This window comes from Trichosurus vulpecula, chromosome 9, assembly GCF_011100635.1.
Source record: "Trichosurus vulpecula isolate mTriVul1 chromosome 9, mTriVul1.pri, whole genome shotgun sequence".
NCBI classification, from domain to species: Eukaryota; Metazoa; Chordata; class Mammalia; order Diprotodontia; family Phalangeridae; genus Trichosurus; species Trichosurus vulpecula.
Window position 1 is genome coordinate 128,901,221 of NC_050581.1, and position 21,004 is coordinate 128,922,224.

General features: G+C 37.1%; 1 protein-coding gene across 1 annotated transcript in view; it reads right to left on the minus strand.

The window, feature by feature from the left end:
- PKD1L1 (polycystin 1 like 1, transient receptor potential channel interacting) overlaps positions 1 to 21,004 on the minus strand; it is a 161,396-nt gene that overhangs the window by 51,110 nt on the left and 89,282 nt on the right. The window contains exons 27-36 of the mRNA XM_036739640.1: positions 19,698 to 19,940; positions 19,123 to 19,236; positions 18,840 to 18,997; positions 18,202 to 18,302; positions 13,320 to 13,515; positions 11,876 to 11,959; positions 9,313 to 9,523; positions 6,664 to 6,770; positions 3,895 to 4,111; positions 1,857 to 2,030 (exon numbers count right to left, since the gene is read on the minus strand). Coding sequence (XP_036595535.1) covers positions 1,857 to 2,030; positions 3,895 to 4,111; positions 6,664 to 6,770; positions 9,313 to 9,523; positions 11,876 to 11,959; positions 13,320 to 13,515; positions 18,202 to 18,302; positions 18,840 to 18,997; positions 19,123 to 19,236; positions 19,698 to 19,940 — 1,605 coding nt within the window. The remainder of the gene's footprint in view (positions 1 to 1,856; positions 2,031 to 3,894; positions 4,112 to 6,663; positions 6,771 to 9,312; positions 9,524 to 11,875; positions 11,960 to 13,319; positions 13,516 to 18,201; positions 18,303 to 18,839; positions 18,998 to 19,122; positions 19,237 to 19,697; positions 19,941 to 21,004) is intronic.

Consider the following 21,004-nt stretch of genomic DNA (forward strand, 5'->3'; position numbering starts at 1 on the left):
GTTTCAAAATCTTCAACATATGGAAACAGGATATTTCATAGACAGCTGCTGTTTTAGCATTCTTAAGTACATTCTCCAACCATCCAGAGGTCATGAGAAAGTTAGCAGTTTCATCGTATGATGAGGGAGTACATATTTAAAGGGTTTTTCCTTTCATCAAAAGTCATTATATGATTTCTCTCAGGAATCAACATATTTAGTCAAAGATAAGAACTCAATTTTAATCCTTCATAATTATTTCAATGACATTAGCTCAGTGCTTTCAAAAGTGAGTCACTTCCACTACAGATTTACTTGATCCATTCTGACCACTTTCCCTTACTTGATTATCTAAAGTGACATTTCCACTTTCCTGATGTGAGGAAAGGTAAAAGCATGCACTTTAAGCTAGAAAGAACCTTTAGACATCATCTAATTAAAAGATCAAGGACCTAGAGCTGGAAGGAACCACAGAGTACACGTAGTTCATCTCCTTCATTTTGCAGGTGAGGAAACTAAGTCCCAATGAGGTTAGGTGACTTGCTCAAGCTCACATAAGTAGTTAATACTCCAGGACTCACCAAGGCCTTCTAATCTCAAATTGAAGATTCTATCATCAAATAAACTCAACTATTTAAGAAATCTATGCCCTTTTTGGTCCATTTGTTGTCCTTTTCCAGTTTCATGTGTGTTTCATTCAAAATTTTTTTGGACTTACTCCCTCACTTGTACCCACTGCTGCTTAGTATTTTGTGAGGCAAATACTCCTGGTATTCTTCATCCTCCTCCTCTGTACTGTTTTTTCAGATTCACATTCAACCTAAACCATATTGCTCTTGCTTTCCAAGTCTTCTCACTTAGAAATAATTTTTTCCAATGAACCTCTGATTATCGTTATCAAACAAGGTATAAAAGAAGAATATATGTTTGCCATTGTTATCAAGGATGTCCTCCTGAAGAGTCCAAAGAGAAGAGGTTTGAGAGGTCTTCCAGGTGCTACCATCTGTGGAAGACATTGTACCAATTGCATAATGCCCTTGAGCACTGCAAAGCCTCTTCAATGATATTAAATTTTCTTCAACAAAGATCGGTTTAACAGTCCACATGAGAAAAGATAAAGGGATCAAGAATGCCTGTTGTCCAGATCATGACATGCGTTTACAAGGGCATATGGGCACACATATCTATTAAAGTACATATATAAAGTACAGGCATTGCTTATGAATAATTACCTAAACCCAGAATTGAACAAAAGGAAGAGAGTGATTTAACCCAATTTGGGAAATGAAGTGCACTTTTAATGATCCCAAGCTCCTCCCATACATGAAAACTGATATCTTTTTTTTTTAAACACCAGCAGACTCTTTCAGTTATGCTATAGCTGTAAAACATGGGACACCACAATCTCTAAAGACTCAAAATTGGGGTGATCCAAAGAGCACAAGTAGGTTATAGCTGGTTACTAATAATGACTTACATGTAAGTACAACATAAATTATATCAACCAGAAAACATCTGATTACAAATCATAGAACAAGAGTGAGATAATAGATGTACAATACAAATAATGAGCTGTTATCCATAAAATATTGGAAGACCTGGAAGAAAGATTTCTAGCACATTAAATAGAGCCTCAGTGGAGGATTCATTGGAAGACAGAAGTAAGAATTGCACAAGATGAGAAATACTTACTGTTGCAATCTGCACCAGTGGATGGAAAACCTCATCAATGAGATCATAAATCCATTGCAGTTATTGATAAATAACCATCAAGACTCTTCAGACCTTACTGATCTTCTACAATTTTTCTTTAAAAAAGATGCCAAAATATAGGTTTGATTCCAAGACCACTTTAAAGATAATATACTCTCACCTACCTCTTCTTGTTCCATGGCAATTAATGCAGCATTGATAGACATATAGCCTAATATCAAGACAAGGCAAACTATGAGCCTCTCAGTGTGAGTGAAGCAACTATAGGATGGACGGCTATATACTGATGTCCACATGTGAAAATCTTCTAGGTACTCAGTGAATTTGGAGTACAAAAGCTAAAACAAAGATAGGCAAAAGTACTATTACTGATACAACCTATAAACTGGAAATTTGTGAATATACTAAAATCTTTGTTGATATGAGAAACACAGCAACTTACAGATACTCAGTGGTTTTACAAAGCAATAATTCATGAATGTTGTCTCTTACAATTTCTTATATAGTTCAATTAGGTTGTTCTTCAATCACTTTCCAATATACTGCATGGTTTAATATCAATACAATGAAAGTTTACTAAGATATCCCCTCTTAATTCTATACTAGAAAAAGCAGAATATGAATTGGAAATAATTTGAGGAGATAATACAAAAAACATGTTACACAGCATGGTTTAATATCAGTACAATGAAGATTTACTAAAATATCTCCCCTGTTAACTTTTACTAGAAAAAAGAATAGGAATTGGAAATAATTTGAGGAGATAATACAAAAAATGTTTCATCCATTCACTTAACAAGTATTTGTTAAGTGTTTGCTATGTGCTAAGCACTGGGGATACTAAAAAAATCAAAACCAAAAAGTTCTTTGGTCCCTGTCCCCAAGGGTTTTATGTTCTGTGCAGGGTAGGGGCAAAAAGGCAGCAGCAGAGAGATATTCCATATGGAAGCTAGATTTAACAGAGAGAAGAGAATACAAACAGGGAAAACAAGCAACAGTCTATTATAATTGCCTTGATGAGAGGGGATGAGGGCCTGAACTGAGGTGGTAGACTTTATGGAGGCTGGATCCATGAAACTTGGCAACAGAATGGATATGAAGGCTGCATAAGAGTGCAAACTTGAGGATTGTGAAGCTGGGAGACTGTAAGGATAGCACTGCCCTCAAAAGGAGTAAGGAAATTAGGAAGAAGGAAGGTTTGGGGGGGTAGAGTGGGGAACAATGTTTCATCTGTTAGATCTATTGAGCAGAAGACTTCTATTACACTTCAATTGAAAATGTCTTCAGAAACCTAATCCAGTGTTCTTTCTACTATGCCATATTGCCCTTCTCCACTAGAGTGGAATAGTCCACTTGGCTATGTTTAATAGGTTCATAAAACCACAATGTCAGGTAACTCTGGAACTAATTCACTGCAACCATAGACAGTGGAACACAATGCTGTTCTACCTCATGCTGGTCACTGAAACCATGTCATGATGATTTTAAATGATAACATCTTCATTAGTTCAAAGAGAGTATTCCTACCATTAGAAAATTAAAGAGAGATTTATCTCTAACTTCTACAAATATACTTATTTGTAGACTTAACTGTCTTCCTTCCTCTTTTTATAGTTGAGGAAACTGAAAATGAGAGAGGTTAAATAAAATACCAAAGGTCACACAGGTAATGAGTGGCAGTCAAGATTTAAACCCAGGAGCTTGGATTTGAAACCCATGGCACTTTCCGCCATACCATGCAGAGGTAGAGCCAAGAAAGATAGCATGTTGTTGTGGATAGAGGATTGGCTTTGGAGGCAGGAAGATCTAGGTTCAAATTCTACCTCAGAAACACACTGGATACGTGATCTTGTTTGCAAAGAACGTTGGATTTGCCATTAGAAGATCTGGATTCAAATCGTAGCTGTACCAGTTACTAATTGTAACCTTGGATAGGATAACTTGAACTCTCTGGACCTCAGTTTCATTATCTCTAAAATGAAAGGTTTAAACTAGATAAACTTTAAGGTCCTTTCAGTTCTAAATCTTATGAACCTCTTAGTGACCCCAAGTAACTCTCTGAGATTGAGCTGCCAAATAAGGAGCTTTCCAAACCGATAAAACCACATGACCAGACTCCCCCCGCCAAAAAAAAAAAATTACAGCCAAAAGAAATACTTTGAAGAGCTCCAAACATTAACCTGGAATCAAAGTTTCACTTACTTTCCTGAAACCAAGTCCACTTTTGAGAGGCATGAGCTCTCGATCAACTTTCCCTTCCCACTTGTTCACAGATAACCAGCACTCAGCGGGAAAGAACCAGCTTGCTCCAGTGATCAGATCTTTCACAATCACATGGCTGATGTACCAACTTGGAGAATGTCCGCTGTTATCGTGCCACAGGTGGATTTTCCAAAGTGGGCCTAGATTATTTGGAATACTAATCATACATACACACAAACAAACATATATACAAAAAAAAAAAGATCAGGAATCCTATCTGGTCTTTTTATCTCTTCATGAATTAATGGGTCATCTATTTTTATGGTAAACATCTCATCAACTAGACTCTACTAATATAAAATTCTTGTTAATTTGGCCTGAATGGGACTGAACTTTATCCTCATCCTAGCTATGAAGGAAAGGCTTGCCTGCCAGCCTTTGTTATGATAGACAAAGAGGGGAGCAATTGCAAGATCGTTTTAGCTGAAGTGAATTTAGAGGAAGGTGAAGAGTAGGGTTGGCTATACATGGTCAAGCATAAAATCATACACACCAGAACAGTGGAAAATGGAAAAACGAGAGAACTCTTTGTTGAGTTCAACACCAGAAAGGCAGCGTTTATTTAGTTGAAAGAAGGTTGGACTTAGCGTTAGGAAAGCCATGGGTTCAAATCACTTACTAATTGTCTGATGGTAGACAAAGTTTCCTTATCCATAAAAGAAGTAATACCTACTTCACAGGGTGGTTTTGAGGTAATTACCATTGTCTTGTTTTTCCATCACAATCACTTCCCCTTAACCTCATCCCCTCACTTCTAATCACTGAACTCCTATTTTAGCAATAGTGATAATAAATACATAAATAAATAAAGCTACCAATCACACCGACCATATCTGCCCCCCTCCACTCTATTGATAGAAAGAAAGTAGTCTTTCTAAGCTTCCTTTAGCCAAGATTTTTTTCATCAAAATGCATCAAAATCTCCTCCTTATTTGTGTCATTTACATTATTGTAGACTTTGCGTACCTGATTCTATGGTTCTGCCTTTTTCACTTTCCATCATTCCATCCAAGTCTTACCATGTTATTAAGTTCTCACTGCTCCAACATTCATCACTTCTTACTACAATATGATATTCTAACAGTCATTACAATTGATTGGCACTCACTTTGTTTCTGCTTTTTACTACTACAAAGCACGCTGTTATAAATGCTATATATGTTGTGATTGTTATTAGCTAATTTTATGTAGCATTTTAAGGTTGGCAAAGTGCCTTATACATATTTATTACCTCAACTGTTCTTCACAACAACCTCATGAAAGAGTACTGTGACTATTTCCATTTACGGCTGAGGAAACTGACCCTGTGAGAGATTAAATGACTTGCACAGGACCTCCCAGGCAATAAATATCTGAGGCAGGTCTCAAATTCAGATAAACGTCACTCAAAATCCAGTTCTCTATCCAATGTGCCAAAGACTTTTCTTTTTTAAAATTTCATTCATTTTGAACTTAAATCCAAAAAAAGAGAGAACATTTTCATGTACATAGCACAACATAAAAAGAGGACTCATATAAAACCATGAACTTCCATTTCACAGTTTACTCTTTTTCTACACTGTGTAATGAATACTACAAGTCATTTTCAAAACTACCCTGCTTTTCTGCACTTCCTTCTCAAAAAATTCAAATGATTTCCAGAATGGTTGTACCAATTCACAGCACCATCAGGAATGTGTTTGTGAGCTTACTTCCCCTCCAATACTGACTGTTTCTACTTTTTAAATATCTTTGTCGATTTTATGGGTATGAGGTAAAAACTCAGTATACTTTTCAAATCTGCAACTGCAAATCATTCAGAAGTGATTTGAAGAAATATTTCATATGTTTGATCATCATTTGCATTTCTTCTTCTGAATAGTGTTGGGCTTGATTCTTTCACTGTCTGTTGGAGACAGATTTTATAGGAGTATGCTAGCAAATTTTTAACAACTGCCTCTCTGGGGGAAAAGAAAGTCCATAAAGTCCACACAAGATCTTTCAGTTTAATCTGAATCATTCACATTTTTTCCATCCCTTTCTTAAGTCTAGAAAATCAACAAAATAATTCATCATGCCCTGATTTGTAATGTTTCCTTATTTCCCTGGCGTAAATGTTCATGCTCAAAATTTAACAATCATCTCTTAGGCTGGCTCCAGCACACCCCTGGAACAGAGACTTTCCTTCTACACCCAGGATGCTGTTATGATCTGGTTTTGACCCTGTTTCCATTTCACAAACCATTTGTCACTACTAGCCCTTCAGCTCCATATATCCCCACAGGTATGGATCTTGTCTTAAGTCATATGTAATTCTTTCCATATATATGCACAGGAACTTCTCACTGTAATCCCTCTTCACCATCTCTATCAGTCCTCCCCTTAATGGCCCCAAATCAGAAAATTATCAATCAGTGCCATGGAACCCATCAGTAACATAACTTGTTAAATTTCTATACCAACCCCCACTTCAGATGGGCTCAAGGAGATTAATCATATATTGCTAAGCAAATTAATAACATTAAAATATTTGGGAAGGGGGAGAAGAAAATATAATTGACTTAGGAAAACAAGTTTTTAACAGTTTGGGAGGAATTCGACATACAAATGGATATTCTCCAATGCAAATATGTAACAGATTCACATTTCCTTTAAAATATTTGCTAATTCAGATAGGTCTTATCTTCCAGTATGTCTGATTGAGTAAAATTCAGCTATATTTCAAAGTACCTTACTATAAAGGTATGTCTGGAGTTCCTTTCAAACAGGGGCTTCTCTGGGCAATAAAGCTCTCTGGTCTCTGAAAATTCATATTCTCCATAGAAAACAATGTGAACCTTCCCATGCAAAGAGACAGAAAAACAGGAATTCATTAAATATGGGTACAACGAGAATTGAGATCAGTTAAGTTAAAAATATATAATACATTTTCATCTAAGTGCATTATAAGATCAATTTGTAAGTTCCATCTTTTTCTGTATGTAACCATTAATCTTCGAGGGGACTATACCTTTAGTTTCAAGGAGTATCCTAAATAACCTCCTGGATAGCACAGAAACATAGGGGCTGAACCCACAGTTAGGTAACAGTCAAAAATAGTTAATTACTAAACACTTATTGCATGCTTTCTTCTGTGCCAGGGTCATTCTTTTGTTGAGGATACAAAAGACAGAAAAATCTTTGCCTTCAAGAAATTTATTCAAGTATTGGCAAGTATTTGGCAAATTAAGGTGAATTTGGTTTGCTCCATATGCATTCATAGTATCTCCCCTTTTCCAGTATTTCTTAGGTAATTTAAATTTTAGTTTTCTGTTATATGTAAAATGGAATAAGGTCCCTTTCAATATCCTCAATTCTTAGGGACTACTACAAAATGTGTTAAGTATCCACCTAGGAAGGTACTTGGGCAGAATCAAGAATCACTAGCAGTTGCCTAGTTTACTTCAACAAAATCATTGGCAAATGCAAAGAAAAATTACAATTATCTTGTTAAACCATATTAGCAGAGGTTCAGTAGGTGCTAAATGCATGGGGGACTTGTTACCAAGTCACCCCACATATATGTCTGAGGGAATTGCCTCCAGAGGTATCCTGAATCATTTCCTAGATCCCACAGAGACACAGAAAGCTGAACATAGAGTCAGTTCAAAGGCAGTAGTTAGCTATAAAGCACCTAGCACTGTGCTCTATAAGCCATTAGGCAGTGTGGCACACCCAGAGAAAACAGAAAACAGTCTATGTTTTTAAGGAGTTTAAAATCTAGTTTAGGAAACAAGAGTGATATCCATGAAAGGCTCTCAGAATAAAAGATTACTGTTTTTTTAGTCTGGACTTGTGATTTCATAGATATACGGAGCTTTCCCATGGGGAAAGTCCTTCTTCTGACAGAGTAGCCACTGTCAATCTTATAGTCTTAGCACACTGGGGCACTGAAGGGCTAAGTGATTTGTCCGAGTTTTTGACATATGGCCAACATGTGTGAAAGGTAGGATTTGAATCCAGGTCCTTGTGCCTACAAGATCAGCTCTCTACCCACTCCTCTATACTGCCTCTAATAAACAATATCAGAAGATGGTGGTATATAATCAATGGAATGAGGGAATTCTATGGTATAACTAGAGAAATTCAAATAAAGACAAAATCAGGAAAGATTCCATGGAGGAGGTAGTGTTGACCCTTAAGGGAGTATGCCACATGTCCCCAAGTATATGTCTTTAAACTAAAGAACTCTGGGTATACTTTGCAAAAAAAAAAAAAAGTTACTATATAAGAATCTCTCTGTAAAAGACCTTGGCATTTTGGTATAATGAGAATTTAATATGAGTCAATAATTCAACACAAAAACCATGACAGATAACATCATTACAGGCTATGTCGAGTGGCATAGCATCTAGGAATAAGGAGGCCTTGCTATGTTCTACTCTGGTCAGACTACATATAGAATACAGTGTTCAGTGCTAGGCAACACATTTCAGAAAAGACACTGATGTACTGGAGAGTATCCAGAAGAGGCCAGATTAAGAATGCTGTGTTCATTCCAGATAAAGATCTCTTGAAGAATCTCTAGAAGTAAACATATGAAGAAGAGAAGGCTTAGTGAGGAGGGGCAGAGCAGGGAACATGTTGGCTGCTTTCATTGGCTCTGACTGGTTTCACATTCTTCTGCCTTATGTATTCCACAACATTGGTTTCAAACTCAAATAGAAATGGGGCCACTAAACTACATATAAGGATCCCTGTAGGCTCTACAGTGACTTAGAAAACCACGTATTAAATATTTCCTAATTGCATTTTAATCTGGTTTAGGGGGTGCTCAGAGGTGCTGTAGCTCAATGCACCCTCCCTATTTGACACTTCTGCTCTACATTACAACCAAACTGCCCTACTTGGGAGAGGAATTAGACTGGTCTTGCTTGGTCTCAGAGGACAGAATGGAGAGAAGTGGCAAAGAAGCAAGAAGGCTTGACTGATATAAGGAAAATTTTCCTAATGATAAGAATTAACCAAAAGCAGAGTGGCAACTTTGAAAAGTAATGGGTTCCCCTTCACTTGAAGTCTTCGAGCAAAGATTGGATGACTATGTGTTAAATGTAATGCAGGGCATACTTTTTCAGGTTTATGTAAGGCTAGATGGCCCTTAATTCAATAAGTGGGAGATTCTCAATCATTATATTGTAGTTGGGGAAATCTCTAGCTTGGGGTGTCCCACAGGTATTATTACCACTGTCACCAATCCATTTATAGATGATGGATTGGTGATAAAGCTATAAGACTGTAGCAGATATAAGCGAATAATAATGCTGTTTTACTCATATAAACTAATGTCTCTAAATACAATTATATTCCTGAATTGTATCCCTTAAAAGGGTCTCAAATTACCTTTGCAGTCAACTGTGCTGGGGCTCGAAAACCTGTGTCAATGATGACTATATAGACCTGCTTGTCTTTAGCCTGGGAGTTTTCTTGTAAGAAAATGTATCCATCCTTCTTTTGTTCGTGTAGGTCTCTGTGTTTGCTTGCAATGGCCAGAAAAGCAAAAAGAAGCATAAAAAACATAACAAGAATACTGGGGAACAGGTTTTGTGGGATGCTGTTGAGAAAAGGAAAAAATAAAAACTGATCAGTGATTGAAGTCAACATTTTAACAGTAATGTGCACAAAGAGGCAGCATGCTCTAATAGTTACATAACTGGGAGAACATGGATTTCTACCCTCGGCTTCAAAAGTGATTAATGAGACTGCTAGCAAAACAGCATCACATCTTTGTACCTCTGGAAGGGAAATGACTTACTACAAATATTGTATGTGATAAGATCATTATTTTGTTCATTATATCATGCTCTGCTTTTATCTACAAAGGAGTCATGGAAAGTCACAAAAAACCTCTTTCACTAAAAAGTTGATCTCAGAGCAAGTTCCCTGATAGGAATAATATTGAAAATGGAAGACATTCAGCAAGATATAATGTAGTACTTTATGTGGCAAAATCTATACCTAACACATATTTTTTTCTTGATATAGTATTTGGCATTTTAGAACCTGGTCAGTACATTAATTTACTTAATTTAGATAAAGAATTCACTTCAAGAAAACTTCATTAATCATTTAATATGTTGAAATGGATTGTACAAACACACTGATTACCTACGATACACAATGAACTAAACTAATAAAGTGAGAAATAAAGAAGGCATAGTTTATGGCTTTAATGAGCTAATGGTATAGTAGAAGTGAGGGTATAAGATGTGTTTATGAGTAAAGATATAAATAAGAATAAAATTGCATAAAATGAATTCAAAGGGCTATAAATTTAGATAAGGGAGTAATTGCTACTGCTAAGGTAATAGAGGTGAAATCTGAGTTGAACCTTGATAGAGAGGATTTCAAAGCTACAGAAGGCAGAAGAGGGAAAGGGAGGGATTCCACATATAAAAAAGTAGTGTGAGCAAAATTATAGAGGTAGAAAAATTTTAAATATGTTCAGGGGGTGACAAGCAATCTAATTTCACTGAAACATAGCATATATGACACAAAACTGTGAAATAAGGCTGGGAGGGTAGGTTGGAACTAAATTGTGACGAGCTTGCATGTCAGGATAAGAAATTAGGCCATTAGTAGGTGATGTGGAGATATTGAATATTGTTTTTGAGAAGTAGAGTGGTGTAATAGTAATTAAGGTGGGACTTTTTGCTGTTCTTCTCTTAAGTGCCTTTAATGATTCTGGCCTTTGAATGGGGCAGATAAAGTGGGATCTTTTTGTCTTGAAGTACTTCTCAGCACTGAGACAACTGGGAGTCATTGATTTGTATATGATGTGATACTGGGGATGGGGAACTTTCCTACACCCAGCCTGGGTGAGGTCAGAGTCCTCCAGGGCTCCAAACAGGATATAATTGAAGGGAGCTTGGCATTTGACTTTTGGGGCACACTCATGGAAGGAGTACTGAGACTCTGGGCAAGCTGCAAACTGCCCCGCAGCTTTGCAACCCAGATGTTGGCTCTTCTCTGGTAACTATGAATTGTGATTTGAATTAGGCAAGGTCTGTCTGTTGATGTTTGTAATTTCTGTTTGTATTTGCCTTGAAGTTCAGGAGGCTGATCCTCTTCTCCTGAACTGTGAATGATATTTGTATGTTTGATTAAACTGAGATTGTTAACCCCGTAACATTGCTTTCCTTAGACAAGCAGATCAAAGAACCTATGTTGGCAGCTTTCTGTGTGCTGGTTGTTGGTGGGTCTTACACCTCTACAGCAGCTGCTAGCAGACTGTTGCCACAAGTGGTCTATCAGATTTGTACATTAAAAAGGCAAACCTGACATTGGTATGCAGGAGAACCCAGAGACTGGCAGTTGACAAGTAAAGATGCTACTGTAGTAGTCTAGGCAAGAGGCAATAAGGATCTGACTAGGATGGAATTTGTAAGATTAGAGAGTAACAAGCCAAAAGGAATGAAGATGCTGTAGAGGCAGAATTAACAGGGAATAGCAATTGATTGAATTTGTAGGACTGGGGTAGGGGTGGAAGTCAAAGACTTCAGTGTTGCAGGGATGGATCATTAGAAGAATGATGGCACCATCACCCTGGTAGTAAAGTTAAGGAGAGGTCTTAGTTTTGAGGGAAAGACGGATTCAGTTCAATATATATTGAAAATGCTCACCATGCAGTTGGAAATGAAAGTCTGGAGCACAAGAGAGATATCAGAGCTTTACATAAAGACTCAAGAGGCATCTACAGAGAGTTGACAGTCACAGTTTTGGGCATGAAATTGCAAACAGAGAAGATGTGAAGACAGAAGAAAAGAAGGTTAAAGATAAAACATTGAGGATCACCAATCTTAAGGGATGAGAGAACGAAGAAAAATTAACAAAGGAGAGAGAAAGAAATGACTGAAAGGATTCCTTGAAGGACGAAATATCTTTTCACTTAGTGAAACTTGCTTACCTCTTTAATAGAGACACATCATTCATCTCAAAGTTAGCATTTAGTTTTCTTCTGACAACAGTGAATTTTGTTAAATGATTGTAACTAGAAGAACAATCTCAATTAGTATAAACCATCCAAAAGTAAAAAGTTATTTTTGACACAATGATAGAATTTTTATATCACCATTATAGCAGTTTCTTGAGCATATACTCCACATTCTAGAATTTTAGTTTGAGATATCTATTAAAAGTATGAAAGGGGAAAAAAACTTCTAATAACTATAGTTGCTATATTTACCAAAATGAAGGTATATAATTGAAATCTTTAAAAACTGTATTTTTGAGTTATCATCTTTTAAATAGGCTATGAAGTTTAAGCTAAGTGCTGCTGTTTTCTATTTTTGTCACTAAGCATCATATTAGTTGCATTTTTAAAATTACATTGAGCTATATATAATTTTTCAGGCTTTCAGTATACAAAATGAGGTTTGGTTTGCTCTGGACAAATTTAGCCTCAAGAAGATAATTACAAAAATGAAGTTTCATAAGGAACCAGCTTGTCTTAAGGGCCCAAAGTAAAATTTATGACTGGAACAGGAGGTGGGGGTGGTAGCGCTGGGAAAGAGAACACATGATAACTGTTGAATTGGGGAAACACTACACCAGTATATGTAAAATGTAAAAAGAGTCAGAGGAAGTGTTCTTGTTCCTAGAAGAGATGTTTTTAATGTAATTTGTGAATGATTACGAACAACAGTCATACCGGATAAAAAAGCATGTCTAGGATAATTATCTATACCAAAAGAGGAAAAACTCATATCAATGAAAGACTGAAATATTAATGGCAAATCTATAGGGGAAGATCCATTCCTAACTTAAAATAGATAGAACCACTAAGCCATTGGGACAGCTAGGTAGAGCCAGACCTGAAGTCAGGAAGACTCATCTCCCTGAGTTCAAATCCAGCTTCAAACACTTACTAGCTGTGTGACCCTGTTTATCTCAGTTCCTCATCTGTAAAAAAAAATGAGCTAGAGAAGGAAATGGCAAACCATTCTAGTATCTTTGCCAAGATAATCCCAAATGGGGTTATGAAAAGTCAAATACGACTGAATAACAAGAGCAAAAACTAGTCCATTGTTTGTGTTCACAAAGAGCAAGATAAATAATAAAATAATTGTCTGCAATAATAAAAATGCTAGTTTTGCAGCTACACAAGAATGACATGGAAAAAACAAACACTGAGTGATGTGACAAAAAGATCACCAAGAGGTGGTACTGTATGTATTTATATGTATTTCCATTGCTAGTTTTCAAAGCATCTCAGTACTGAAAACTTAAATAAATGCTTACTGAGAACACACTGTACATATAGCACATTATAATCTATAACTCAGAGTTGTGGGGGGAGAGATGTATTCATTTAGAAAACCCAGGATCCTTTCCCAAAATGGTGCTAATACCTGCAGTTAATTGTTTGTGGAGTGGTTCCCTGATGTGGATAAGAACTCTCTGACATCCATCCTCTGTTCTCATCCCAAAACAGGCATCGGATCCAGTGGAAACTGACAGTATAGTTCACAATGTTAGCTAGATATCTGTTTGTAGGCTTTTGGTCATAATCAGCATCCAACAAGGACAAATAACCAGATGTTGCATCTGAGATGAAAAAACATACAGTAAATGTTCAAAGAGGAATAACAATTTCCTTCAAAAAATCAAATAAGGCATAGTGTAACCCATGAGACACAATAGACTAGAAATTACTGTAGCATTCAGTTATAAGCAATTCCTCACATAGCCAAGGCTGATAGAATGGTAGATTTACAGCTAGAAAAGACCCGAGAGATCGGTCAATCCAAGCCTCTCATTTTAGAATTGAGGAAATTAGGGCCCAGACAGGGGTTGGCCCCGAAGACTAGGTCATACATGTAGGCAAAAGCAGAGTGGTTATTTGATCTCATATACTCTGACTTTAAATACACTGTTATTTTTAAAATGTCAGAGGCTTGTGCAAGTACATAAATATATATACGTATATAATTTTTAAAATATATATGCTTCATATATTTAAGTATATATATAATATTGTATGCACTAACAGAAGCCTCACATACACATATTCACTCAGAAGGGTTTGCAATTACATAAGATTCAGAGAATTCATTATGTAACAGATATCAATCTCAGACTTTCTTGTTCCTAGATCCAGATGATTATAACTAAAATTTATATCCAAAGCTCTTTGTCCTTGATGTGGCATCTTTCTCGATATAATTGTATAATTTGTAAGTGACAAAATAGGAAAGGAAATCACACTATTATATGTATTATTTGAAATAGCAGAAATCACAATTGATGCTACTGAGCTCATAACCTGAGCTGAACAAATAGAAAAGTTCCCGTCTTTTAGAGAAGTGCTACTTTTTTTTTAAGATTGGGTGTCCCTCTCTTGCCCAAAATGGAAGTTTAGGTGTTCTTCTCAAATCCAATCCCACCACTGATTGGTATGGGAGCTTCCACTTGCTCTGCTTCCAGCCTAGGCCAGTGTAGCAGCCTGCTGGCCACCCAGCTTCCAAAGTCTTATTATATTGGGGCTGACACTCAGTCAGCAGAGCCCACTTCAGAAATCCCAAGCTCAAAAGATCTGCCAGTCTTGGCCTTCCTGGTAGATGGGATTACAGGTATATATTCCCACTGCTTGAGGGGAGCCCTCTTAGGCCACATCTATACAAGATGAGCAGGCTGAATTGGACCTAAAGTTCTGTTCAGTTTCAAATGGAAGTAAATTTTTAGCAGCCTAAAAAGGCTACCAATTGCAACCTTCAAATTTACACAGAGGTCACACACAACATGATGTCACTGAATTTAAAAACCTTAAGAACAGCATTCTCGTGAACGTATTTCATATTCTAGAATTTCACATTGGGACTTCTGCATGAATTTGGTAACAATAAATATGTGTGTGTACATATATATATATATATATATATAAAACTAGCATTTATATAGTAAATTAGGGTTTCCAAAGCATTTTACAAATGTGATCTTATTTATCTTCACAACAATCCTGGCAATTTGGATCTATTATTACTCTCATTTTGCAGATCAGGTAACTGGAGCAGACAGAGGTTAAGTGCCTTGTCAAAGGTTATACAGGTGTCTGAGGCTGGATTTGAACTCAGGTCTTCCTGGCTCCAAGACTAGTGTTCTATCTACTTTTCCACCTCCCTGCTCCAAAACACTGGAAATAAAGTAAAAATTTATTCCAAAGTGCATCACTGTACCATCTAGTTTCATTTTACATGCTCAATCAAATCCCATAATTCTAGGTAGTAGCAGCGTTTGGATTAGATGCCTTCCAAGGTTCCATCTAGCCCTGAAAGTCCATGTAATCAAGTCAGAAAAAAATTATTAAATTAATTTAATTAACTAATTTATTTATCTAATATTTATTATATACCTATTACGTACAAAGCTCAATGGAAGATACAAAATGAGTATTAGACAGAAGCCCCTTCCTTTAAGGTCTATCCAAAGATGCATCTTAAGTTACCTGGGTGGTACATATTCAAAGAATACAGAAGCACAGAATCTCAAAGTTAGAAAAAAACTCAGAAATTCTCTATCTCTTTTAAATTGTGCCTGAATAACAATCCCCTTGTATCAGGACAAAGGAATGCTAGACAAAATGATACAAGACAACACCAGTTTAATTGCCAACATAGGTATCACAATGGATTCTGTACTGGTCCCTTAGTAAGGAAAATCTGAGTTCAAATCCAGTCTAAGACACTTACTTGCTGTGTGACCCTGGGCAAGTCACTTAACCTCTGTTTGCCTCAGTTTCTTCAATTATAAATGGTGGTAGTAAACAGCACCTACCTTGTAGGGTTGTGAGGTGAAGTGCTTAGCACAATGCCTGGCATGTAATGGGTACCACAGAAATTCTTGTTCCCCTCCTTTCCTTTTGGTCCCTTTCCCTTCCCTTCCCTTCTCCTTCAAACATATTTGGAGATAGCAAAATAAGACCTATACTGGAAATAAGGCCACCCGAATTCTTGTCCTGTATTGGCCAAGTTCTAACTTCACTAGGCTGCAATTTCCCCATAAATTAAAGTGCTTGGACTAGGTGATTTATATGACTCTTTCCAGTTTTGTCATTATATGTTAATTAATTCTCTTCTATGAGTAGTATAGACCAGCAGCTTTGAAATTTTTCAAAAACTTGCCCCATCATTAAAATATCTTGAGCACACACTACTAAAATGTGTATATTTATTTATAAAGTATACACATGTATTACTGTACTATAGTTGCACACATTGCAAGACTTCCACAAAAACAGAAATTACAAAGGATGAAATAATGAAACAATATTTTGATCCTTGGTTTTAATTGCTATAAAAGCTGAAAAAGATACCTCATAAGGATATGTGGATCCAAATGGTAGAAGGATGTCATTGACTGTTTATGAAAAGAAAATACTAATTTTTCACTTCTATCCAAAAATTATGCAAAGGTTTTTTTGTGAAATTAGGCTAGCAAACATCCCTCTTCTTTGATATTAATCACTTGTTCTTGCAAACTAATCAGAAGATATTTCATGTTTTAATTTCTATCAAATTGATTCAAAACATACAGAGTCCTCATTTCAAAGATTTTTAGACAGGTTAAAAAATTCTGTTAACAACTTTTCAAAATTTGAAGATATCCAAGTTTTTATAGGTGTCACATTAACATATTTTTTAAGAACACAAAGAAGAAGGAGTAAACATCCAGGAGGAGAGAATGGTTACCAGTGTCAAATGCTAAGAAAAGATCAAGAAATGGCAAGACTGAGGAAAGATCCTTCTGGCAGATCTGGCACTTAAGAGATCATTGCTAACTTTGAAGAAAGCAATTTGAGGTAAGGAGTCAAGGTCAAGGAGGAGCTGAGGACCTAGGAGACTAGGAAGGTAGTGATGCCCCTCATGAAGTCGAATAAGTCAACAGGAATTTATTAATCATCTATTATGTGCCAGGCACTGTTCTAAAAGCTAGATTTGTTTGTTTTTTTGAAAAAACAATACAAGCTATCAAGGAACTCATAGTGTAATGGAAACAAAAAAATTCAAAGTCTAGAAGACGTGTGGCTTTGAGGAAAGATACTTTAATGAGATCTACAACACATCCCAGCCATGACTACTAATTATTTCTCACAGAGACAATGAAAAATTTGTGTGGAGGGGGTAGTCTTAGTCACATGCCACTGTCCTGGAGCAGACAGCTGGCTCGCTGAGGGTTGCTTCCAGCAGCCAGTAACCTGGTGGGCAATGTGAAGATGCTGGGGAGTGGGGTGGAGGGATGCTTTTACCTGCTGACCTGCAGCATGTATCTGGATCTAGGTTATGTTATAACTACCCTGAGGAGTCAAAGGTGACCATGAGAAGCCAGTGTAAGGAGCGGGATGGATAGAGTGTTGAACTCTAATTGGTGAAGAGATGGTTTTGTTGTGTCGGAGATGAGCCTGCATGTGGGGAAGATGAGATGTGACTGACCCATCTTCCCACTACCCTCCAACTCATTTATTACACATCCCTTGGGTGAAGTCGTGGTGCCCACTTTGGAGACCAATGATATAAATAATAGAAGTTGCAGGATTTGGAGAAAAGTGGGAAACATCAAATGGAAGAAATGGGGCTTGAGCTAGATTATAAAGGATGAGTAGGATTTGGGTAGGCATAGAGGGAATGCATGGGCCTTTGAGTTAGGGAGCGCAACCTAGGAGACGGCAGAATGAGCATTTTCAGGGGAGCCATAAGGAGACCAGATTGGATAGAACAGGTGGCGGGAGACATGGAAAAGTAAATTTGGGTCAGATTGTAGAAACACAGTTGGCAGCTGAACTGTATACTCTAAGCAATGGGGAGTCACTGAATATTTTCAACAAAGGAGCGACATGATGAGAGCAGTGTTTCAGGATGATTAATTTGTACAGGATGAATTGGAAGGGGAGAACCTGCAGATAGGAAGACCATTTAAAAGGCAACTACAATCAATCACTCATTCAAGTATTTGTTGAGTGTCTACCATGTATTCTGTGTTCTATCATTTGAACAGCCTATAAATCATCCTTATGTGCTAATATCATGCTATCCTGGGATTCTACTCTATCATATTTTAATTTTTACAACTCTATTCAATTTAAAATAAAATACACATTTATTCCATTAAAGACAACTCCTTGCAGTTTTTTTACATTAATGTTCCCTGAGGAACAGTCAACACATTAGTCTAGGAGTGACACTTCCCATACTATATAAATGAGACTAAAATTCTAAATCATAAGTACCTTTCACTGACCTTTCAGGGAAACTGCAGGTATATAAATCTGAACAACTTCTTCATCCCAGGAGCGAATCTGTTTCACATTAAAAGTAGATACAGTAGGTTTTTCAGAGAACCTAGGAAAAAAATGACAATGCAATGGTGATTCTACTCCCACTAGGTTACCTTACATGTTGTTATATTCCATTAGAAACTATTTTACTGCAAGAAAGCCTGAATGGAAAGAAAGTATTGGTGTGACCCTGCTAGGAACACTTTGGATTTTCAACACACATGCGTCTTTTGTTGACCATATTATCTATACTACTGTTAAAAAAACTAGATAATAAGGGAATAACTCCTACAGAGAAGAGGCAGCTGGGTAGTTCAGTGGACAGTGCTGTATGTGGGCATCACATACAAGTCACATCAAGTCACAGAAGACTTGAGTTTAAGCACTGCCTCAAACACTAATTGTGCAACCCTGGGCAACTCACTTAAGCTCTCTCAACCTCAGTTTTCTTATCCGTAAAATGGAGATAATAAAATCTGCCTCACATGGATGTTGGGAGGATCAAATGAGAAACCATTTTAATGTGCTTTGCAAACCTTAAAGAGCTATATAAATGCCAGCTATTATTGAAAATTACCTACCTTGTATATCTGAGACCCACCTGACAAGCAGCATTATGGGGAAAGTTCTTATGCTGGTCTTAGAAAATTCCACTACTATCTGTAGGGATTCCTGGGAGGCCTCGGGAAGCCCAGAGAAATAATGAAAGTTCACTTTGTCACGATCCAATGAAAATGTTGTCTTATTTTGCCCACCATCCTGTCAACACAGCAAGAAATAAAAATCCAGCTAACAGTTTTCTTTGAAAGTGCAAATGGTACTTTAAAAAAGTAATATACTGCAATCTAAAAGGAAGGTAGATGGTTCAGAACAGCTCTCCTTACCTGAGCATTGATCTGCTCAAACACTACTCTCACTGGACTCTCCAGTCTTTGTATGTTGATTTTCCTTTTGCTAGTGCAGTTGTAGAGGCTCAGGGCAATGACTGCCCCATCAATCTTTGAAAACAACATATTCGGTCTTAATTGCAAAATATAAAACCATAAGTGACTCTTCTAAAAAGTAAATGTCTAGTTAAGTAGTAAAGTATTTATTAAATAATTTCTTTGTGACAGGCACTACACTAAACAATGGGAATACAGCCAGAAAAAGAAGAATGAGACAGTCCCTACCATTGAGACACTTATATTCTAATGGAGGAAGGCAACATATAAAACAGATCCAGAAAACAGGAGGAGTGGGAGCAAGGTATAAAACTACAGAGAATCAGAACCAGAGCCAAATTAGAAATGAATATAGCCCTTCCTCCAATGGAGGTTCTTGGCAGGAACTCACCAATCAGAGGAGTTCTTTTTACTATATCTTTTACCATTGATACATAGTCATTGCATTCCATTCCCATAGGTGATCAATCATAAACAGAATCTTAGGATGTGAAGTGTCAACTATCATGCTGTACCTGAACAGGAACTCTCTCCTCCAAACATGGATATTCCTTGAAGTATATTAGCTGACTGATGTAGCACGGGCTGTGCAATCCTGTTCTACTAGAGATGTGCTCATCTAGAGCATCTGGTAAATGGACCTCAACAGAGCCAACATGTTCAACAGAGTTGTGAAAGGTGTAATGTAAACTGGTCTGGAATTCCAACTGTCCAGTGCTGATATTAAACTGAGGTTCCTTACTTGAAGACACATAGTTCTGAAACAAAACACAAAAGCATATCCAAAAGGCTTAACTGATTCATCATCTGTAAGAAGTCATGCATCTCTAAAGAATGTAAAACTAGAGAACTCTCATGATCCTGTGACAACGCAGAAGAACAGTAAAGGACTCTGTTTCCTAAGCTGCATTTTCTTAGAAGTTTCTGAAAATGAAATTTGAAATGTAATCAGAATTTTAAAAATACAGCACAAATAAGGAGAGATAACTAAAAAAGACAACAGAAATTATTCTCACCCTCACCCCATCACCAGATTTTCATTTAAGCAAATTACATTTACCCCAGGGGAAGGAAGAGTGAGGGAGAAGGGAGGACAGAAGGGGTATTTTTAGAAAAGAGAGAGATGGTGGAGGGGGAGGGCAAGAGTAAGAGGGGGAGGCACGGAGAAGGAAGAAAGTCAGGGGGAGGGAGAGGAAAAGAGGGGAGTGAAGGGGAACAGTAGGATAAGGAGGGAGAGAGATTTAGTGAAGGGGAAAAGAGAAGGGAAGAGAGAAAGGGGAGAAAAAGGAAGGTAAGGAGAAAGAAAGGGGGAGGGAGGAAGTAGAAGGGAGGGCAAGAGAGGAGGGAAAGAATAAAGAGAAGGGACGAGGTCAAAAGAGAAGAGAAAGAAGGGGGAAGAAGAGGTGAAGGGAAGGGAGGGGAAGGAAGGGAAAGAAAAGGGAGGAGAAAAGAGGGAAGGGGAAGAAGGCAGAGAAGGGAGAGGAGAAGGGGACAGGGAAAGGGAGATGTGCAGTTTAGTTACAATGAAAATAATTGTGGAAAACTTGTCTACTGAATTAGAGATACAGGGTGAAAAAGCTAAACAGTTGATGGACTCATATTTGTTTGGTTTCCTTGCCTTGTGATCAGCATCAAATCTTGATGTCTTAGTTTGTTCCATAAGAGAATGATCCACCATGGCTATTAGCAATTTAGCAGATTACACTAATACTTTTACTCTCAACCTAATGTTTCATTTATTCAGTGACAATATCTGTTCTCATTAAGGCTCTTAGACCACCAAAAGACAATTAACTAAAAATAGCCATTAACTTTGGGAATG